The following is a 22971-nucleotide window of genomic DNA, read 5'->3' on the forward strand; positions in this document are numbered from 1 at the left end:
AATGCAAACTACAATTCTTCATTGAAGCCAGACCCGGCTACTGTATTATTCATTCATTCAACACTGTGCTACCACATATTGTAAAATGTTGAAGAAAACTTTTCATTTTTCATTTTAAGTGAATACAAGAAAGATAATTTAGTAAAAAAAGGCCTTGTTACATATGCTTTAAACAGATGCCTGTCTGTCTGTCTGTCTGTCTGTCTGTCTGTCTGTCTGTCTGTAAGCAGCAATACTGAAAGCTAAGCAATCTGTGTGTTTTGAACAGACCATTACACTAGTCCATTATAATGTGATTCAATGCTGTGAAACTTTAAGACTTGAACAGGTATTGTTTTCTTTTTTTAAACAGCAAGCAGCCTTTAAACACATTTGGATGTTATACACATAGCTAGGTCCGTTTCCCTAAAGTGAACTGGTAATGCAAAGCAGGAGACCAGTTGCCGTGGTAATCTTCAGTTTAATAAGCCTTGCACACTGACGGTGGTTAAACTGCGTGACCCGTTTTTATGATCTTAATGAACCCAGAAAAGAAATATACAAAGGCTCCTCTCATGAAGATATTCAACGGCACGTATACAGACAATCTGTCACATGGTCTTCTTCTCTTTCTGTCACAGTTTGTTAGTAATGGATATGACAGCAAGGTCACTCGGGCAGTCTGTTAATTGCTTCACCATCAGATGGTTTAAGTGTTTTGATCTGGTTAGATGTCAGCAGCAGCTCTAGAATCTGCAAACACTTTTGTTTCCCTTTCACTTAGGCTTTCATGATGCTATACCCCTGTGACGGTAGGATGGGTGATATAACCTTAAATTGATATCTCGCTGTTTTGGGATATTTTTTTCCTGAAGTAATGAAACATAATGAGGTATGGACCTACAGGGTTTTGGGAGCCTGCTCCATAATATAAATGTAATGTAATCCATTCAGAGTTAGTAGCTTAGTAACAGCCGCGCTGTTGTTTTGAGTTGTGAGTGAACTGTATTGCTGGGCAACCTGGATCTCAGCAATAAAGACAATTTGGAAAGAAGGTTTGTTTTTACCACATATTTACTGTTTTTTCCACCTCTTTTCACCACAGGCAAAATGTGAATTACACGACACTTGAAACATCTTAACCCACATCAAAAAAGGAGTTTGAAATGGACCAGCACTGTACAAAAGACACGTGGACCATGAGCAGCACGGCTCGGCTCAACTACAGATTCGGCATGTGTCGCCTATTTTTTCTCAGCTAAAATAGACGGTGAAAATGATCTGTTAAGTGCTGGCTGTAGCAGCGCTGCAGCACCAATGCTGTTTGTGTGTCCGCCACATGCGTACGGGTCACCGCAGTTCAGCGGTTGTGGCTGCGCCGCTCACACTGGACGCTCACGCTGGACGCTCACGCTGGCCGCTCACGCAGGCCACTCTAACCTATTAACATGGGGGCCAAAGTTAAACGCAAGAGGTTCTGCACCGAAGCGGAACAACAGTAGATTGTACGTCACCACAGACGGTATAAGCTCTGTGGGGGTGTAGTAGTAGTTAAAACGGCTATTATATCTCCTTCATGCTCATAACATGTGTGGGTTTATCACAGTAAAGTGAGACCGGTGACAGTGATGAAGCCGGTATGCCGCCCATATGTGAAGGCAACTTTCCCCCATGTTTTCAAAAGGAATGTGTAGGTTTGCAACAAATAGAAGTAGTTTTAACGCGTTTTAGTGTTGCAACTATTAGTCAATGAATCTCATCAATGTTTTGCATCATTGTTAAATGTCAGACAAAACATTTGAAGACAGAAGACTACACAATCGAATAGAAGCTTTTCACTATTTTCTGAAATATTAAAGATTAAATAACTGATTGAGATTTGTTGTTACTGTTTTTTAAAGCAATGTCCAAAATGAAGACTCCGAGATGTGGAAACCCAGAGGAGGTCTAGATTCGGGTAAAGCAAGGTTCAATTCCTGACTGTGTTTCTGAGTTGTTTGAACCAGCTGCAGCAATACACTGGCCTGTACAACAGCTTTCATTTGACTTGCATACTTGCAACCTGAAATGTTTATTTAACATCAAGATGTTGTTTTTTTCACTTAGGAATATAAGAAGGTCCCTGTGTGGCGGGCACTGAGCTCTGTCAGACACCTCAGAGTGCAGCAACACTGCAAGTGAATGGATCCAGTGTGCGCTGACAGTTGCTGCTGCTTTCACTGCACCGCCAACAGTGACTAGTGTTAGTTGTAAAAATTCAGTTGGAGTGGACAAATATTTTTATATGGAATCTGTACTAATAGGGAAACAGCTTCAGATAACATGTTTTAATTTTGTGTTTTTTTTAATCTTCAATCAAGACTGAAATTGTGTCTCTAATTATTTCCCTGTTTTCTGAAATGTATCAAAAAAGGATTCTAAACAGTATGACTCTCGTGGGAATGTTATCAATAATTTAGTGCAAAAAGTAACATAAAGAAAATACCTTTGAAGGCTTTGCAACCATATTGAAGAGCCTAATACCGACTATTGCATACATTACATTTCCATGCACCATGTTTAATAGTAACAAATTATTTGGCTTTTGTATAGTAGGAATTACAAATCTCAGAATGCAGATTATTAGGTTTTTATTTTAACAGTATCTCTTTCTTGAAAAAGGGAAAGCTGATTTCCAGACGTGGAGGAGCTTTCCCCAGTCTTTCCCCAATTTAACACTTTAAACCTTTTTGGAAAGTAAACTGCATTGCAAAGATCAAGACCATACCAAACTCTCTCCCATGACTTTTGGGAAACCTATGTGTGTTCTGGCATATAACACTCTTTACCCCTTTTTGTAATCAGGCACTGAATGCCAACTAGACTTATTTCTACTACCCACTAAACGACAGCAACTACTTTACCCTTCATGTTATGCCCCTGATGCAATGCATCATAACTTCCAATAAAATAAAGGATGAGTGAAGGTTTTCTGTGTAACCTACAATTAAACTAATGCTGCAGCACAATCACAGGCCTTTCAATATAACAATAAGTATGCAGTTACGACAAGCTTGACCCTGCAACGGGTTTGCAAAATCTCATCAGAATTATCCAATAAAAAACTTTTCTTTTTTTTAATTTATGAACACTGGCACAAGATTCAGAAAACCAGCAGCCATTAGCTGTTAGAAACTGTGATGGGGGGATGGGAATAGGTGTATAAGTGGAGGACGGGGTTGGGGACTCAGAGGGGGAGGGAGCGTTAATATTCACCCATCCACAAGTCATCCTGTTTTGAGAGTGGGAACCACTGACTGGCTCCTTTCACCTCTGCTGACCAAGAACAAAAGTATCATTCAGTTAAAAATGGATTGAGGGCACCAATGGAGATGCCGGCAAGCTCCACCAGCAGAGTGCAAGACCCCTGACGCCACCCCTCCTTTCTCCCTTAGTCTCAACCTTGTTCAGGCTATGAAAGGACCCAACACAACTGAGATGCATGCTGAACTAACCCACTTTTGCTCCCTTAAAATGCACAAGAGTCCATGCAAACACCGTACCAAAAAACTGGGCAGAGACTTGATGGCAGGTAAACTACATACCTTCAAAAGGAGTGTTTGCTTTGTAACTGGCTGAGGGGCCTCCTCTTTTCTCTCATCTGCTTTTCTGTGACAGAGCTGTTTCCATTACAGACGCCAAAACTCAAACCCCTGTGGGCTGTAGGTAAGAGTCCACTCCAACATCCTCATATGATTTATTGTAAAACGTGTGGTCTCCCACTGCCATGAGGTTTTACTTTTTATCCCGAAGCAAAGATACAAATCAACAGTAGAGAAGCAACAACAGAACTCCCCTAAAATACTCGTCCTTGATACTTCTTCACCTTTGGATACTGCTGCACCTACAAAACATTACTTTGAATCTGTTGTATCTTTAAATTTGCAACCTTCCTGTTGTTGGCAGGCGAGGCTAGATTTTTTTTCCTGTGTCTCTAAGCCGTCAAACTGATTCTGAAGACATGATAACTGCACACACAAAAACCTCTCCAATCCCAGTTCAAATGTTGTAACAACAAAACAAAAATATGGAAAAATGTTTCCCTTTACACATCGGCAGACCATTGTGGGCGCATTAGCCCCGAGATAAGGAGCCCTTGCAGCTGCAATATGTCTCACTAATCCATCATGATCCCTAACCCCAGTGCTCCACATACAAAAGATGAAGGGAGTGGGAGAGGACAACTTAAGTTCAAGAGACCAGGAGAACAAATGAGAGTGGGACAGAGAGGGGGACAAACAACCTTTCACATACTTTTAGGTGGAAACAAAGATGTGAGGCAGTTTGGCGTTTAAAACCATTCCCAGCATTTAGATGACCATGTGCAGAGCAGAGACAGAAAGCACAATCTTCAACAACAAAAAAACATATTGTTGTGGAATTAAACAGGCCGGTGGAGTGTCAGTAAGGGACAGGATATAATTCAGTGAAACATCGTCATGTTGTGATAGAGATATTAGTCTGCCCATGAAAAGTATGCTTAATTTCAGGAATAAGCATTAGTCATATGAATCCACTTCCTCTGTTTACTTTAACCAACACGTTCCTAACAATGGTGATTTCAAGTGGCACAATATATTGGTTGTGGTGTAGCCAGACTTTGGCCACCATTCATAAAAAAAAGGTGGCAAAACAGCACAGAGGTTTCCTTAAAACGACAACAAACATTTTTAGATTAAAGGTTAATTTGTTGACCAAAATAACAAATTTAATGTAATCTTAAAGTCATAACTTCTTCTATTTGTTTGTGTTGAGGAAGAACAGTAATAACAAAAAAAGGCCACAGTTTATTACTGTTTTAAATGCTGTTGTTGAAGTGGTTACTTTAGTTTATGATTAACCCAGAAGTTGTGAAACAAAGTTTCTCCGTGGGGCAATCATCAACTGTATCGGCACCAACCCTTAGAGATCTGACCTACCTGGTGCACATTTGCTTCACTTTCTATTTTAAAAAAAAGAAATGAGCCCTACCATGAAGCAGTAGTTAAACTCTTACTCTGACTTGTTGTGAGAATGTGATATTGGCTCCTAATTATTTTGTTCTAATCATACCGCTGCTGGCTACAATCCACCCAGCATTGCTCAACCGAATCAAGCCCTATATGTGACCTCAGCAACGCTATGCTTTGTAACCGAACCATGTTACATAGCATTTCCTAAGCAAACCTTGTGGGTAAGGGAGGAGATTAAAGCATTGTGTGTTTGCCTGTTATCTAGCAGCAGGTTGCGTCTTCGAAAAGGTATTTTTGTGATCCTAGAAACATCTTGTGTTTGTCCTTAAAATCCCACGAGCTACAGCAAAGTTTGAATCCTATATTTCCACAGCCTGCACCAGCTTCTACTGCAGTTTGCACTGGTTTGACTAACTACGTCTTAAAGATCACAAAAAATACCTCTGAAGATGCAACCTGCTGCTGGACAAGAGAAAAAAGAAACTAATAATGCTTTGAGGGAACATGTGGAATGCTGGGATTACAGATGGGGCTAACCATGTTTATCAGAAAGTTTGGGGAAAAACCTCACCAACATGTCTGGAGCTGCAACAAGTTGTTGATTAACAGCAAACTAATCTGCAACAATTATGATAATTGATTAGTTTGTTATTATAATTTAGTCTTCGATCAAGCAAAAATGTTCACCATATACTGGTTCGCCATATTTTATATAATTGTAAATTGATTTAAATATTTTTAATTGTGTGCTGTTGTTTGGAGCAAACAAGCAGTAGATGGAACATTGGCCCTGGAAGCGTGTGGTGGAAGTTTTTCACTTTTTTATAGACTAAATGCAGCACCTAAAAAATATTCTCATTACTGATCGAACTTAACATTAAAAATCACCCGAAAACTAGTGACCAGAGCATGTCGAGAGTCCAAGATGATCCAAGCAACAAGACCCAAACCCCAAGCAGTTTAGCCTCCTATCATACATGACAAAGAATCCACTCTGCATGTCTGACATGCTGGAACCAGAACATGTTATGCATGCTTACTATGCTTTTGCTTGAATTTTATTTTTATCGATGATTTCTTTTAAAAGGTGCAGATAGGTTTTGTGTAGATTTGTGAATCTAGTGATTCAACTCTAAAATGATTGTTTGAATAGCTGATCATGTATATAATCATTAGTTACAGCGTTACGTTGCACTGTGAGCAGATTTAATGTTGTTTGAGGGAAGGATTTAACTTTTTTTGGCTGCAATTGAAAGTTTGTGACAAGCTGTCAAGCTTCAACCGTGTATAGTTGAGCTGAACTCCGAGTTATGGCACATTAATGATGAGTATAAACGAAAAAGATCAGGTCTTTCTTCCCCTCTGGTGGGCCGTCTGTAGAAGGTTTACCCCCATGGTGGTGCCTGTCCACTACTCGTGTAAACACAGCAGCCTCCCCGGGCCTTCACCGGGAGCTTTCGAGCCTGTGGATGTCGATGGGTCTACTTACAGGTAGTAGGTGAAGGCGCGGAGCCCGGTCGGGACGGCGGTGAGCCCTCTCCCGGAGCAGTCTGCACCCCCATCTTCATCGCAGCTGCATGAGGGCGAACAAACGGCCGTCGTCTGCCCTTGACCGGCGGCACAGGGACGCAGGAAACACCACAAACACATCCAAAACAAATCCACACGCATTTTCTCTCCGTCCGTTCAGGTGGCAGCGATAAAACGGGGGGCCTTTCTTTGTGGTTCGAGTCTATTCCGGACGCGGACTTCTCATGTGGTCGGTCGGTGGAGGCATTAAGAGATGAAGCCTAACCGACGCTTTTCAAAACAACATAAACGTCCGAGCCCTTCATACATTCACGACCCGGGAGAGAGACGGTCGTAGCGGCTCCGCTAGCGTCGACAGCCGGACGAGTGTGTTACCTTCCTGGGAAACATTTCTCAACCCCCCGTGTGTCGTATTAGTCCATAAAAATAAGTAGCAGGGCTCGGGACAGGAGCGGTAGCCTACCTTGCGTCTTTTTTGCGTTTTCGCTGTCCCATCAAATAACCCCCCCAAAATAACGAACGGTGCCCGCTAATGCCTCGCTAACAGGCTGATCCGGGGTCGGTGGAGTGCTCCGTTAAAACAACCTCGGTCTGTTTCCTCGCAGAAGAGCACCGACAGCGTTCAGCCATTCCTCGCGTTCCCCCCTCCGCTCCTGACATCAACAGCGTGCTGTAGCTCGGCGGGCACCCTACCGGACAACCTGCAGCACTGGGCCCGGCCTGCAGCACTCCGAGACCTGCGCCGACGTCACAGTCCACCAAGCAGCAGTTAGGGGGGAAGGAGTCAGGTACAGCTATGGAGGTTCAGTAGCCTTCCTGTGAAAACTACTCAGTTACCATGTTACAAGAGGTGGAATATATCACCTAGTAGGCTACAGTGGTGTAAACAGGTTACTAGGGAAGCCCACACATCAGAATAATGACATACTACACTAACACATTATGTTGAGAAAGAGTCTCACTATTTTGAAAACGTTTCTCATTGTTTTAAGAAAGTTATTTCATAATTTTAAGAAAGTGTCTCATTATTTTGAGAATGTTTCTCATTATTTTAAGAAAGGTTTTCATTATTTTAAGAACGTTTTTCATTATTTTGAGAAAGTTTTTTCATTGTTTTAAGAAAGTTTCTCATTATTACTACCACTATACTACTACTAAGCCATTATTTTTTTTAAAGTTTCTTTATTTTTTCTGACATTGGTGGAAATGGTATTCAGTATTCAGATACATTTATCAGGGCTGCATGGTGGTGTAGTGGGTAGCACTCTCGTCTCACAGCAAGATGGTCCTGGGTTCGATTCCCGGGTCGGGTTCGAGTTCAGGCTCCTTCTGTGTGGAGTTTGCATGTTCTCCCCGTTAAAGCGTGGGTTCTCTCCGGGTTCTCCGGCTTCCTCCCACAGTCCAAAGACATGCAGGATGGTTGATTGGTGACTCTAAATTGCCCGTAGGTGTGAATGTGAGCGTGAATGGTTGTTTGTCTCTACATGTCGGCCCTGTGATAGACTGGTTACCTGTCCAGGGTGAACCCTGCCTTCGGCCCTGTGATAGACTGGTTACCTGTCCAGGGTGAACCCTGCCTTCACCCAATGTCAGCTGGGATCGGCTCCAGCCCCCCTGCGACCCTGAATACAGGATAAGCGGTAGACAATGGATGGAGATACATTTATCAAGTAAAATTATCAATAGTGATACATCCCATTACTGGGAACTACTCCACTACAAGCAAAGGAACTATAAGTAGCAGGAAATGAAACAAATACCTCAAAAATGTACTTAAGTACAGTACTTAAATACCCTAAAAGCTGTTCAGGGACCCGGCTACTTTGATATTTTTGGTCTTTGAATAGTAAATTTCACTTGTCAGACATGGCCATGTAAACAGTTAGAGGTCAAAAGGTAAATCAGTTGTTGGGCTCCTTTTGACCCCTCTCCCATCTTTTATACTATACGCTGGAAGAACAGTAACTGTCAGTTTGGGGCAATTTGAGGAAACACATATTTATTTTGGAATATGCACCATGTGACCAATATAAACCATACTATATAACTCAATATTGTTGGGGAATTTCACCGCCTTGGAGCATCCGCCTGCCTCTCCCGTTGTTAACCCAGCCTTGCTCATGCAGGCTTACATACTGAATTGTTATTAACTTTCAATGTCACAGCAAGATAAGATCAGATTCTTTAAGCAAAATATAAAAGTACAGAGTTCAATTATGATTAAATATAGCAGCATTTGAGTATAAGCATTGAAAGAAAGCATTACACATTTCACGGTATTGGCAGAGAAATGTTTGTGAAGTTAGTGCAGAGTTAAGTTGTGAATAGGGACAAATAATAACTCACATTCAGGTTGTCCATACTACCATGTCTGACTCCTTTTCTATACTCAGGCTTTTCATCGCACTTAATTATGTCATTGCGTGTTTATTGTGTAAAATCTTTATTTGAGGAGTAACTTAATACATAATAAACTGGAGTCAAAAGGACACTTTTTCCTATTTGTTCCATGAAAGGGGACCAAAGTATTACATTTCTCAGAACAGAAAGTGCTTTTACTTAACATGCTTTACACCTCTAATGTGATGATTATACCAGTAGTTTTCCTCACTGGTCTGATGCGTTGGATAATTGACTGACAAGGGAGAGTCACTATGTGCAGAGTTCAGTGGAGATCACATTAAGTATGCGTGCATAATTCAAGTATCCGTACATGGCGTGCCAATGGGGATGTAATTACAAAATCATACAATAATAAATAATACAAGGTGAAGAACGCAGGGACTAACACATCCTGCCTCAAATGGATAGCATATTGTTGTTTTTAGGGTTACTTATTACTTCCTTCATGTTTAACCTACAATACACAAGAAAGCACAATCATGAAGAGGTGAATGAATAACAAAAACTAAACTAAAACAGTTCCCATCAAAGGCCTTTAAGCAAGAAGACATTAAACCAGGATATCCCGTTGAGTTGTAAGTTCTTTCTCCAGGCCAAAAGCATTTACAACAGACTTAAAACAATGATTTAATAGTATTGTTCAATAACAGAACAAAAATGAGGAGCAGTTTACGTAATACGGCCATAAAAGAAAAATGTACCAGTATTCCATTCTTCTGTTTAAGGAAGACGAACTGATGTGTGCAGAAATCAGAGTCAGAGACAACGCACGGCACATTCAATATTTCACAAAAGATGGATTTTCATCTATATATGAAATTACATAGATTTGTTTCCATAAGAGAAACCTAACTTCACACTGAGTTTGTGTGTCGGACATTAGATCGTCTTTTTTCTTCTGTGGCTTATTTTAAATTATATGCCACTTCTTTTAAATTTCTCTTCAAAACACATTTTTACAGAATTGCTTTTATGTGATGTCATCTTTTTTATTTATTTTTTATCCTATGATCTGTTAAATACATTTCATTTTTTAGTTATACATTTCTTATTATTGTCCTATAAAGGCGTCCTCCTTTTATCTTATTTCACGATCATTAAAATGGATATAGGAAGGTCTTTCTATCAGTGATCTTGCTCCTGCCTCCACATCTTTTTTTCCCCCACAAATATTTACACAATAAATAAAGAGCTCTTCTTAACACACCAACTCACTCTTACAGCACTTGACACCTAGAGCATCTCCACCCTTCACATTATGGGATAATCAATGGTGCATGAGGGAAAGGGCAGTCAACCAGACAGGGAACAAGGTGCATGGGGTGTGGCGACTATGTTTGGTATTCTTGTCGCCAGAGGCATACGGCACACCTGCAGCATGTATGGGAACTGGGATTGGTTTACGAGCAATACATTATCGGTGGGGTGGTTCGTGTGTCAATCACGGCCAGTCGGGTCAGCCCGCTGTCCATACACCTCTCTACTGTGGAAGCAAGTTGCTCGGAGTGGTTTCTCACCAGAATTAACTAATATCTCATCCAGAAGTTGCAGAAGTTATTTCAATGAAATGTCCCCTTGCTGACGTTGGTGAAATAATGCTATTACACTCAAACTGTAAGCAACATTTTTGTTTACAGCCAAACCAATTTTATTGTAACTGCACACAGCTCCTCAGAGGCCCCCGCGATCAGCTTCGCACACTGTTGTGCTGTATTACAGGTGATGCTTGAATGATTTGCTGACTAGTTTGCCAGCTAATGGAATGCAATATGTAAAAAAGACACATTTGGAGCAGGAATTCATGTTTTTCTTTCACTGTTAATTTGATGGTTCAGTCTCTTCCTTTCATAAAAGCCGGGCTGAAGACATCCTGGACCTCCATGGATCCACAAACTAAGATGACAGATATCTCAAGACAGAAACCAAGTTATGTAAAGTAGCAAAGTTTCTATGCTTCAACCTGTAATTAAATTAGGAAGCTCTATTCTTTTAACATTGAAATATTGTGAAAAATCATATGAGAGAGCGGATTAAGTGAGCGAAGGGTCAAAACACAAAGATTCATCCACTAGAGTGAAGTTGCAGACAACCTTGAGTCCATAGTGCCTGCAGTGCATTGTGCTGTCCTATGACGAATGAAATGAACCCACGCAGAGGTAATCGCACAGACACCTTCCATTTTCTTTGTTGAATCAGTTTGTTGAAATATTCAAAAGGATTAGCAGTAAAATCTTGCGTTATTACTACTATGACTAAAATCAAGTCCGTGTCCACTGGCATGAGTCAAACATGCAGTGAGGGCCGGTATTTCTTTAAATTCTACTATTTAAAATCAGTACTATCACCTTGCATTCATTTTTTCATTCATGTAGTTTTGTGAGACAAAAAAATAATGTAGTGAAAGTAAAGTACAGACATGAAATCAGGAAAAAAATATTAAAAAAAATATGTGATTGGTTCACAACTTATTTTGGTCAAGAATTCTAGTTTACTTATTACAGTATGTTCTTAAATCCTTCCATTTAGCCTGTTTCATGACTTCAACAAAACTACACTTTATTTCCACTCCATATACTGACATATATTTGACATATACTTGTCGTATGTCTTAGAGGAGGTAAATGAAAACCAACCTTCGTGTTTTAAGGCAGTATGCCAACAAACACTGATCAAGGTCCATTATTACTGATTATGTACACTCTCATATTTAAACAAAAGTACCCAGATATTAAGCATATTAGTTTTTGTATCTTACTCAACACAGTTGTGGGTGTAACCAGGTTCTTCTGAAGAGAAACACTACCCCACAGTGGTTAGATTTTCTCAGTGCTCCAAACTACTTTCCATTCACAGTCAATGGTCTGAATGAGCGTCGCCCCTCAGGAGTACAATCCTGTAATGAATCAGAAACTGGACCGTACCATAATGCATTCCACATGACAGAAGATTAAGACGTGGAGGAATTCAAATGCGACAACTGGCTTAAATCTTTGTACCATGTGTGAAAAATGTCGTCTCTGTTGTTGGAAAGGCTTAAAAAAGAAAAAAAAAAGACAAAGAACACGAGACAATAGAGGAAATCATCCGAGCAGCACACCAAAATAAGTGAAAAACGTGATATTGAAAAAAAACGGTTGATGACAATACAATGCAATAAAATAAATCATTATTTTGAAATGACTAGCAGAGCTCCTTGATACAGCTGTGATTCCCTGTAATGCCAAACAGAACTGTGGTTTTCACACATGCCTATCCTCCTCTACTGAGGTCGGATTGGACTTATTTGTCCCGTCACCATACGAGATGTGCAACCCCACTCGATGCTGTGAAAAATGTCAGTGATTGTCACTTTTTTGTGTCTCTCTGCTCGGCGATTCATTTTAGCTCTGATGCTCAATAAGAAAGCCAAGCCCCGAGGGACAATTTGATGCTCAGGCCAGATTAGTTATTAGCAAGTAAGGGATAGTGTGACCATAACGCCAGATGATGCTATCTGTCTGTCCTCAGAGGAGTGTCACTGCTCACAATGATCACCTTCTTCTGTGACGGCTTTGGATGTCTGATCTTCGTCATTTCGAAGGCTATAATAAAGCTTCTTTTGTCTGACCATCACTGACACAAATAAGAACTATCTCAGGCAAAGACCGCAGAACCAGAAGGGGGGCGGGGAAGCGGACTAATGAAAATAAGTCGTCATTGACATTTCAAGGTAATGAAGCACTTGTGATTTGGTACAGAGAGTATTATATAAATAACCTTGGGACAATGCTGCTGTGTTTTTGGGCATGTGAAAGGGGGCTTTGAGGTTTGTATTGTAGCCATTCAGAGTCTCAATGTGCTGTTGATGCTCATGAGTGTCATTTACACCCAATTTTATATCGCCCAAACAAGAGCTACGACGTTTACCATAAACCTGCGGTCATGGTACTAAATAGAAACTGGATCGGGTTGTACTGACTCGGATAGATGAGGCTTGTGGATATGGTGACCTAGAAATGTTAACTATTAAGGCCTACAGCTAACAGTCTCATATTAAAGGTTACTCAAGGATATAATTCCTCAGCAGCAATGGAGGACAAATTGGTCTAAAGAAGCGTCTAAGTCTTAAGGCCTAAAGCTACCACTCTCATTAAAAGTTACTCATGGATATAATGCCTTACCAGCAAAAGGGGGCAAATTGTTCCACGTTTTTAAATAAAAAAAAATGGTTGTTAATGAAGCCAACGTCGCATATTAGTGCATGTTTCAGTTGTGATTTTTTTGTTGAAATGCTCCTGGCGAAGGAACGTTGTGGGACACATTTTCTGTAAGTTAATACATTTCATCCCTAAATTACCCTTTAAATCTGGCAGAATGCATGCCCAGTTTTTGCATTCTTTTATGATCGACATATGTGGTCCTGTCATTCATCCTTTCTGTCTGTATAAATGCTCATTGTGATACTGTCCCCTCCAGCTATATTCTAGTGTCTGAGCATGCATCAGGACAGTGCTTGCTGTTGTTTGGTGACATATGTCTGATATAGAGTATCCTCTCAGATGAACAAGATGTGCCTTCATCAGATTGACTTCTGTCAATGTTCAGAACTGACAATGCAATGACGTGGTGGAGTTAACTGTCCCTGTCGTGACCCTCAATGTATTCTATTTTGTCCCAATTTTCTTTGTATTAAAAAGGATGGAGTTTCTTTCATACTTTCACAAGTTGTATTGATAACATCCATGCATGCATATTGACTTTAACCATGCAATGCAAAGCAATAGATAGATAATAAAGGGTATAACATACAACAACAATACAATAATTATCTTTTATTCTCAATTATTACAATAGATTATTTGTTGGGTCTAAAAATGTCAGAAAAAAGGCAAAATGCCCATCACAGCTGTCCACAACTATAGAGGTCATTTGAGCAGTCTGGACAGGTGAACTGAGTTGAGATGTGTTTTTCTTTTTTCTTTTTTCAGTTAAGTGTCTGTGCTTTGAAATAAATCAACTCTGGCACATTCCCTGGCAATAAAACATTTACAAGATGTTATCAGTATAAATATTCATAATATACAACAAGAAAACAAAACTCTAGTTGATTAATTAAATGTGGGCCTTTTTAGTCACAAAGAGCAGCCCAGTGTGAAACTCATGCCTAAACAGTCCCATCACATAATAATTGAAAACCACAGAGGCTAGAGAAACGTAGAAACACATATTAGCCCATGTGTGTCCTGTAGCTCCAGGCTGTCTTTTGAAAGCATGCTGTCAGATTAATTTTCAACCTCTCAATCTTAAAGTCCTGCTGATGGCGAGGTTCGGCTTATCCTGCCTGTTCATTGTGGGGCTGCATTTGCAATTGATGGAGCACCAGAAAACCATGCTGCTTTCCTTTTGTGTGCTCACAAAGTCTACTGGGTGTAGACAATGAAAAGAAACAGTGGTGTAATTCGAACAGTGCAGTGCGTAGGGGGTGGGGAATGAAAATCAGTTAAAAGGTTGCAAGTTTGTTGCAGGTTTGGGCTGAAATTACCGACAAAGAAAATGCAATCTTAGTGAGTTGTTTGCTATTGATGGATGCAATAAATTGAAACAAAAGCTATGTAATAAACAGGCCGGATGTTATACTTTCTGACACTGAAGTTCTTGAGGATTTCCTGCTTCTTTAGGGGAAAATGCTCAAATCTCATGAATTAGACTCACATTGAGATTTTTGTGTAAATTCAAATTCAAGTATAAAAATAATAAAAGGGTATGTGATAATGTATGTGAATTGGAAAAATAGTGATGAATTGTCAATTGCACAAACCAATAAACTTGACTGACATTTGATGTGAAGCGGTGTTACTCTGATAACAACTGTCGAAAATGATCATTCACAGCACCCGACTGATGATTATCGCTAACAGCACGCAGCTTTCCATCCAAAATATCAAAAATCAGGACCATTTAGTAGCTGATTGAACTTGCGCACCTTGCAGTCCCCCTGCCTCACTCCCTGCAGCGAACTCTGCCGGGGGTAGAACGAAGGAGTCAGCAGTTCCAGCTGTAGCAACTTGAAATCAGCCAGCGAAAACCCTGTCACAGCGGACTAGTGGCCGGTGTTGGTATTGTGTCGGACTTGTGTAACTTGTGATCTGTCGTGGAGATGAGGTCCGGGATCAGAACCCTGGTGCTTTAGAACTTAGCGGCGAGTGAGTTGGATCCTCTGGGTTCCCCTGTTAGCTCGATCAGCAGGAGAGAGGTGGCGGGAGCTAACGTTAGCTTAAACAAGTTAGTAAGAGGCCCTGGTTTGGTGAGTTGGCATTTTGGGTGGAAGTAGGACAAATTGTGTGCTGTAAACCTAGAATGTCAGTTGGGTTTGTGAATGGTGAATTACAAGAATGTAGCACTATTTTTCAATTCATGTGTTTGCTCTTGAGACCACGTTCCTTAAATGATAAATGGCAATGTTGTGCTTTGAATGGTGAATGTAAGATGGGGGGAATTATGAAACCTGCAAATGTTTTAATCATATCACATCAAATCTGATTAAAATGAATCAAATCACTTGATACTTTATCATTCATTTGAACTCCATTTTATCACCTCCATTTTTTCTATTTTTAGTGTTAATTTTTGTTATTTCCACCCGTTGAAAATATAATATTTTTGTATGATCTGTAATAGAATGTTGTGGTTACTTTGTGTAGATATAGTATGAACTATAGATAGCATGTGTAAAATATACTGTGGCACTTCTAAGTTTACTGACTAATTGTAATGTGATCCTGTTGGATAGGGTAGGGACAACCCTCCCTGGTTTAAATGAAAGATGGGTTGCGGGGGAAGGGGGAACACCGGCGTCTATTAGTATGCAGTTGACTTTTTCTGCCTGGGTTGTTGAATTGCAGAATTTTTAGTGTGTTATGTTAATCAGAGGAACATCGCCAAACAAGCACATCACTCATGCTCATGCATGCAAATTATACAAAAACGGGGAAAAACTAAAATATTGCTCAATAGTGGATCAATGGTGGGCAAAACTCTACTACATCCAGTTTTAATGGTGTAGACCAGTTCTTCCCAAACATGACCCCTTCATATGAATAAATATCTATTCACTTTTTTGAGCAGTTCAATCGAATCACTTTCTTTTTCAGATTGAGTGACTCTTGATATTCTTTGTGAAACTATAGAAAACTATGCAGTATTTCACAAGAAAAACAGCAAAGATTAGTGAAATTTCCTTACCTGGTAATTAACTCATGACCCCTTAGATTCATTTTGAGCCCCCTTGTGGGAGTGCTGGCCCCAAGGTTGGGCACCACTATTGTAGACCAAGAAAACTTAAAGTTGTACTCCGTAAGATTTGAGATATGTTGCTTCTAGCGGCCTCTTTGGCAGTAGATGTAACTGCAGGCGAGCCTCTGGGACCTCATCTCCCAGAGTTCCTTTGGAAGCGAACAGTGTGGACTGTATAACCTCTACGAAGAGAGACGTGGAATGCCACTGGACTTTGCGCGGGATTGTCGCCACAGACACAGAGATCCTATTTCTGGGCAAAGCAGCAAGTACAAGCACTTTCATTAGGGGGTCATATGATCAATCACCATTGTTTGAGATAGTAACTTAAAGGTGCTATTGACAACATTGATAACATCCAGCCACTAGATGTCACACTCGTACTCCCCCCTTCCATTACATTCACGTCACAACACAGCTGTTGCTCGAAGTGCATGCACCCTCAATGGGTTGCCAGTTCATTGCACGACCTGTGTTTTCATGGTTGAGTAGAGTGACACTTAAGACAGACTCAGTCATGTCAATTGATGAATTTTTCGTGGTAATTCATTTTGCAACATGTAGCTATACAGTACATTTACTGAAAATGTACCGAAATGCTAACCGCTTAACGTTAAAACTCAGCCATTTTTCCATTTTTTCCACACTAACTGGCAACCCCAAAGATTCTTGACCTCTGACTACACAAAGATTCCACGTGATACCAACGTCATTATTCTATTGGCTCACAAGCATAGAAGCCACAGCCACACGTCACAAATCTACATAGAGGTAAGCAAAACATTAAATTTGGACCCGTCAATTTTTTTTAGAATGATTATTTCACAATCAAAACATTTTTTTTTTCACGAGAAGTGATTCTTTGATTCTGCACCTTTCGAAAAGCTCTGGGGATTTATTATTTTTTTTAATTATTTGTTTAAATAAAAATGTTATCAAGATGATCTTAAAAGACAATTAAATAGATGATAATGGCTACAAATTTAAAGCACATGAAACATCTAATTTTTAATCCATCGGCTAAGCTAAACAATGATAGAGAATCAAATATTGCATGTTGATCATATCCTGGAATCTTGATAAATATGCTCAAATACATTTGACAAGAGTCTGTAAACATGCCAGCAGCTTGGAGTCTGTATAGGCACGGTACTCAAAACGAACAATGCTAACATACTAATGCAAAGCATACACAATATGCTTACCAATGACTTCGTTAAGCATGTCAGCATACTTATATTTCTAATTAGCACTAAGCACAAAGCACAGCTGAGACTGATAGGAATGGTATTAGTTTTGCTGGTGGTTAGTCAAGTATTGGACCTGATGTAAAGTGAATGGATGACCACAGTTATTAAATGTCATCCTGAATGGGGCATGAATATCCATTCAATAGTTAAGACATGTCAGTCAAAACCATAAATGTCCACCTCATGATGCCATGAGGCAAAGTCGGGGGATCAGCAGTTTTACTAGGATTCATCCCCTGGAGATCTTGAATGTCTGCACCAAATTTCAGGGCAATCCATCCACTAAATGTAGAGCTATCAATCTGGACCAAAGTGGTGGAACAACCGACTGACCGTCGACATTGACATCCATGGGGGGTTTACTCCTGACCTGTAAATGGTGCGATAACAGTTCACCCCCGTGGTAAAATCTGTTGCGGTGTTGACACTTTGCAGTGTTATGACACATCATAGCAGAACAATTCCTACCACTCAGAACCTCACCTGAACTCATGCGAGTGCGTTTAATTCACTCGGTGTACCAAAGCCTTGCGCCACTCTGTAATGACCGTGACATGTGTTGCATAAGAAAACTCCTTCTTGTTTATCAAATCACCTTATTTCCTTTTTCGTCCTTGTAGAGTTAACCCACTCCCTAGTGAGAGAAAACAAACGATTTTCTATTAGTTCTCAAGATTCAAACGGTGAGTGTGACTCACCGTTGGCTTATACAACAACACAAACCTTCATAGTTCTCTAAGCCTTCCTCTCCTCTCCTCTCTCCTTCTGTCACTCCTCTCATTCTATCCATCTCTCTCCATTTTACTTCACCACCGTGCAAAGTCTCAAGGGTAGACTGAATGTCCTCTTCCATTTGGCTGCTATTTTGGTCTCCATGTCAACAAGATATGAGTCACCACACCCTCCAAAAACGTGGACACAATCAGTAAAACATGTTACTATTAATATAGCAATCAACCAATTCATGCGCTGCTCGCACATCACTGAGCGTCAGCCATGCTGGCCTCGCGATGTGAAGATGAATAAAAGTACGGACATTTGAACAAAGCGTCTCACTGTGAGCACTTTTTATTGCAAAGGAGCTGTTTAAATCGGACTCCTCTCAGCCTATTTATATGCTGCTGTTAAAGCACTTTCAGCAAACAAGTGTGTGTGTGTGTGTGTGTGTGTGTGTGTGTATTCCTGGCAGCATATATGTATAGATTACGCATACATTACATCTACAGTATTTGCCTGGAGAAGATTCATGTTTTCTAAGCTGCTTTCTATCTATCTGTCTAAAAATGCAGTTGCAGCCTCTAACAACTGTCCCACGCTGAAGGAGTGCAAAGGCTCATGGGAGTAAAATAATAATAATATAGTAAAAATAACATAAAGCATGGCATCTGTTTGTGTGTATGTCCATTGCGTATCTCGAGTCCCTTTCATCCGATCGACTTCACACTTGGCTGGTGTATTGTTGGGACGCAGTGTCGAATTCAGACACGTGACATGTTCAATATGAACAAACTTTAAATAACTTAACCATAACAATACCTCTGCTAATGAATTCCATGCGCTGAGAATGACATAGTCATATATGTGTACATTCATGTTGTATCAGGGAAACACAGGTGCAACGTCATTGAGCCAAAATGCACAACATAAGGGCCCTGGCACACCTACATGGTACATGGTCATAATTAATGTTGTTAATTACACCTGTGTTTACCCTGTAATGGCATGTGAAATGGCTGCTGTGAAAAGGGCCTATAATGTTCCCTTCAAGGGGAAAGTTCCAGTCGAGCACAAGTGATATCCCACTGTGTTTTTATTCCTCCAGAATTCGTTTCAGTCTAGCACTAGGTGTGTGCACGGCACAACCGCTGAATGATTCACCTCTGCTAACAGGTTACAGGCCCAGAGTTACCCAGAAACAATTATATGGCAATTTGCAACCGGGACAAACGTTGCAACGTACAGCACATGTCCGGCATCTTATGTTAGCACCACGAGTAGACAGAGTAGAACTCGTACTGTGGGAGACAACGTTTTTGGGCCATCTTTTTTTGCAATAAGGGCCACTTTTTCAAATCAGCCAACTGACAACGACGAAGAAGGAGAACCGGCAGAAATTGTGGTGAAACAGACAACGTGCCATACATTGTGAAGCGTGCACTCAGGGAAACATCATCCAAACATGGAGTCTGATGGAAGAGCCAAAGCAGCTCTAGTGTTGGTACACATGATCTAGCGGGACAGATTCCAGTGATGGATATAAGTTTGTGTTATTTTTCACTGATGACTGTTCTAGCACAGTACAAGTAACAGAGTAGTTTGCATCCTATTTGACAAGCTACCAAAAGTGTTATGGACCTTTATGCAACGCAGACAGCAGCGGTAGGGAGGAACACATCACAGACGCTTTACTTACAAATATAAGGATTTACTCAAGGAATGGTTGGACCCAAGTGCCCACATAGACAAGTTCGGAACAGAGGTGAAAGCAAGTGATTTATTTATGATAAAGGGAAGAGTTCGAGGTTCTGAGGGCTTAAGCAACAGGTAGGCAGGCAAATCAAGATCAAAAAGTTTCACTGAAAGGCTAGACGAAATCACAAAATGACCAAGGAGCCAGATGTGGAAGGAACAATCAGGCGAAGAACAACTGCAGGAGTGGAGAACTCAAGCAGGTGGTGATGAGATGATTCAGAGGTGTGTCTCGTCAGGCGCTAATTAGGAGAGGCAGAGTGAGTTTTGCCACACTCACCAGGCGACAGCAGGGAGAGGGCAAAAAACTGACCGCAGGGATTGCAGTTGGTTATAACGTTTGCAGAGTTTATGTTTGGAAATGGACCATGTATGGGAAAGTTTACGTGATGCAAGTTGGAAAAACGTATGATGTTTTGGGTGAAGGAGATGACGGTTGACATATATGGAAATGTTTGCTTTTAATTGTAATAGTTAGACATAGGAAAACTTGACAAATCAATGCAGGTACTGAATGATGGATAATGATAAGAGCCAGCTCCATAATTACTTTCGATCTTGCACTGGGTATGCACGCTAGAGCCGACGAAAAATTCACCTCAAAACTATAGATAAATCTGCAATGACATTTTTCTGGCAACGGGGGTTGCGGAAACAAATTGTTAACACAACACATCCAGCAGTTTATGGAGCAACATTAGCATTCTTTTGATGGATATCCTATTCTCTTTTAGCTCCGTTTTAGTCACTACCACCTCCTAAGGGGAATTTCTGGCTCTTTAAGCTGCTAAGTTTCAGGTACTGTAGAAGAGTTTAGTTGGTGTGTGCAAAAAGTAAAGCATTTTGCCATCAGTCATCAGTTCAGTTCAGTTCATGGCGAGTTTTTATACGGCCAGAGAGACTTTTGGTGTTGGCACCAATCATGCACCTCTTCCTGTCAATCTGCACCTGCTGCCGTTAAAGGTGAATCACTGCAGTGAGTACTAGGTGAAAGATTGACGACAAGTCAGAAGCAGAAAAGGTGCTACCTCCATGGTAATAGTCTTTCACGATCGGCTGCATGTTATTCACCCTTTAAATGAAACCAGATGCAACAAGATTGAACCTGAGTGGGAGCAATTTGTTGATACATTATAAAACAAATGTCCAGATGTATGTGTCCATTGGTGAGCTACTTAGAAACCGTTGCGTTAAATTGCCATTTATCAGACCTCTTTAACTCGCATGATTCATTTTAATAGCCGCTTTTTGTAGTAATTGAGATGAGTTTCTATTCTCTTCTCAAAGTTAATTTCGTTTATTGTGCTGTGTTATTTTATTTGCCACATGGAAATGGTGATTGATTTACTTTCCTCAGTTAAGTAACATCATGCCTATTCGACCACTTTCTCAAGTTCCAGTGGTATGCAAAAAATACAATTACTGTAAGCCATTATGGAAATAAAACAGACAGGAATATACACTTTAAATAAAACGCTCTAAACAAGACCTCCTGTCCATTGAGAGAAACCATCTATAGGAGCCAAAGTTTATAGCCCTAAGTATAGCTGATAGTATTTCCTGCCTACCACTCTTGTGCAAAACTAATTAATAATTTCTCAGGCGATGTCCTCCATGAGAGACATCAGAGGGTTGAATCACGTCACTGGATCTCTCTGGCGCACATATTTCTGCCAGCATAGTTAAGCAAGGCTTTCCCAAAGACCTCGAGGCATTTGTGTGTTTGATGAGATGCTGTTAATAAAGGAGAAAGAAATGCACAGGGGCTGAGAGGGAATGACTGTGTACCATCCGTGTATAATGAGGAGTGTTTGGGCAAACGTGTTGTCTTCGCAACGAAGTGGCACGTATCCGACATGGTAACTTAATTGACTGCACATTTACTACAAGAGAGCGCTTTACGCACTTTAGCCAGGCTGATTTCGTAACTGCGACCACAAGAATGACTGCTCCTCTGTCTTCTTTCTCCTCAAGATTACTGGAAGTTGCTTCTCACAATTCATGACGTGCATCATTCAGCACAAATGCACACACCAACAGTACATGCACACACATTTACACAGTGTCTTTCAATATTTCTTCCGAGGTTGCATGATGTTGTAGTTTTTTGACGCATTGGGATGAGCATATCTTTTTATACATGTGTGTGTGCGGTGAATGACTGCGCATGCATATGGGCAATGTTAATGTACTGTTGCAGGAGCTGCACAGCACATTTCAATGTGCATGCAATGATAGTAGATGTAGTTTATGCTATTCTAGTATTATTGAATCATTTGGAGTCCTGTTTCTGGCCACTTTGGAAAATGTACATCCTATACTCACCCTTTTGGCTCCGATTATGTTCTCCACCAAATCCATCCATCCATCCATCCATCCATCCATCGTCTACCGTTTATCCTGTATTCAGGGTCGCAGGGGGGCTGGAGCTGATCCCAGCTATCATTGGGCGAAGGCAGGTGAAGGTTCACCCTGAACAGGTCGCCAGTCTATCACAGCTCCACTAAATCCTGAGGGAAATATATGGCTCTTTAGCTGCTAAATGCTTCACTTTGTTCACCAGCTAGTTGCTAACTGCGTCTGCCTGTTAACTTGGTGCCGGGCATGTAGCTAGAGTTTGATTATAAAAGCTTCATTGCTGAAAACAGCTGTGTCTTTTAATCACAAATTATCCTATAACTGTGAGAGTGAACTGAAACATTCAAGTAGTATTTTGATCTATTGTTAATATAGAAATATTGATTATTTAAAAATTGTTTGTTGACACGTTAATGCTTGCAGCAGTAGTCACGCCTGTGAACCGCTAGTGGCATTAATTCATGAGCTCTTTTTACGTGGATTAATGAGAGAATAAAACATTTTCCTTTGCTGTAAAACTGAAACAGTAAGCTTACAGCATATTGCCATACCAAAGCACGATCCCCATATGAGCCATTAGGGAAGAGTAGATAGTGATTATGTCAGAAACAAACCTCGAGACATAATCTGTCTTTCTGTTATCCTGCACATGTCTTACCATTAAGGTTTTTACAGCTACTTATGTTTCTGTTTAACAATTTAAGACTTTATCTAATAAG

At 40.5% G+C, this 22971-nt stretch overlaps 1 protein-coding gene across 2 annotated transcripts in view; it reads right to left on the minus strand.

Moving 5' to 3' along the window:
• The window catches only part of lgr4 (leucine-rich repeat containing G protein-coupled receptor 4), a 28059-nt gene extending 20908 nt beyond the window's left edge, over positions 1 to 7151 (minus strand). For both annotated transcript variants that reach the window (XM_084014098.1, XM_084014097.1), the window contains exon 1: positions 6460 to 7151. In XM_084014098.1, coding sequence (XP_083870224.1) covers positions 6460 to 6641 — 182 coding nt within the window. In that variant the 5' untranslated portion in view covers positions 6642 to 7151. The remainder of the gene's footprint in view (positions 1 to 6459) is intronic.
• Positions 7152 to 22971: the final 15820 nt, after the last annotated feature.

Source organism: Eutrigla gurnardus (assembly GCF_963514095.1).
Source record: "Eutrigla gurnardus genome assembly, chromosome: 1".
NCBI lineage: Eukaryota > Metazoa > Chordata > Actinopteri > Perciformes > Triglidae > Eutrigla > Eutrigla gurnardus.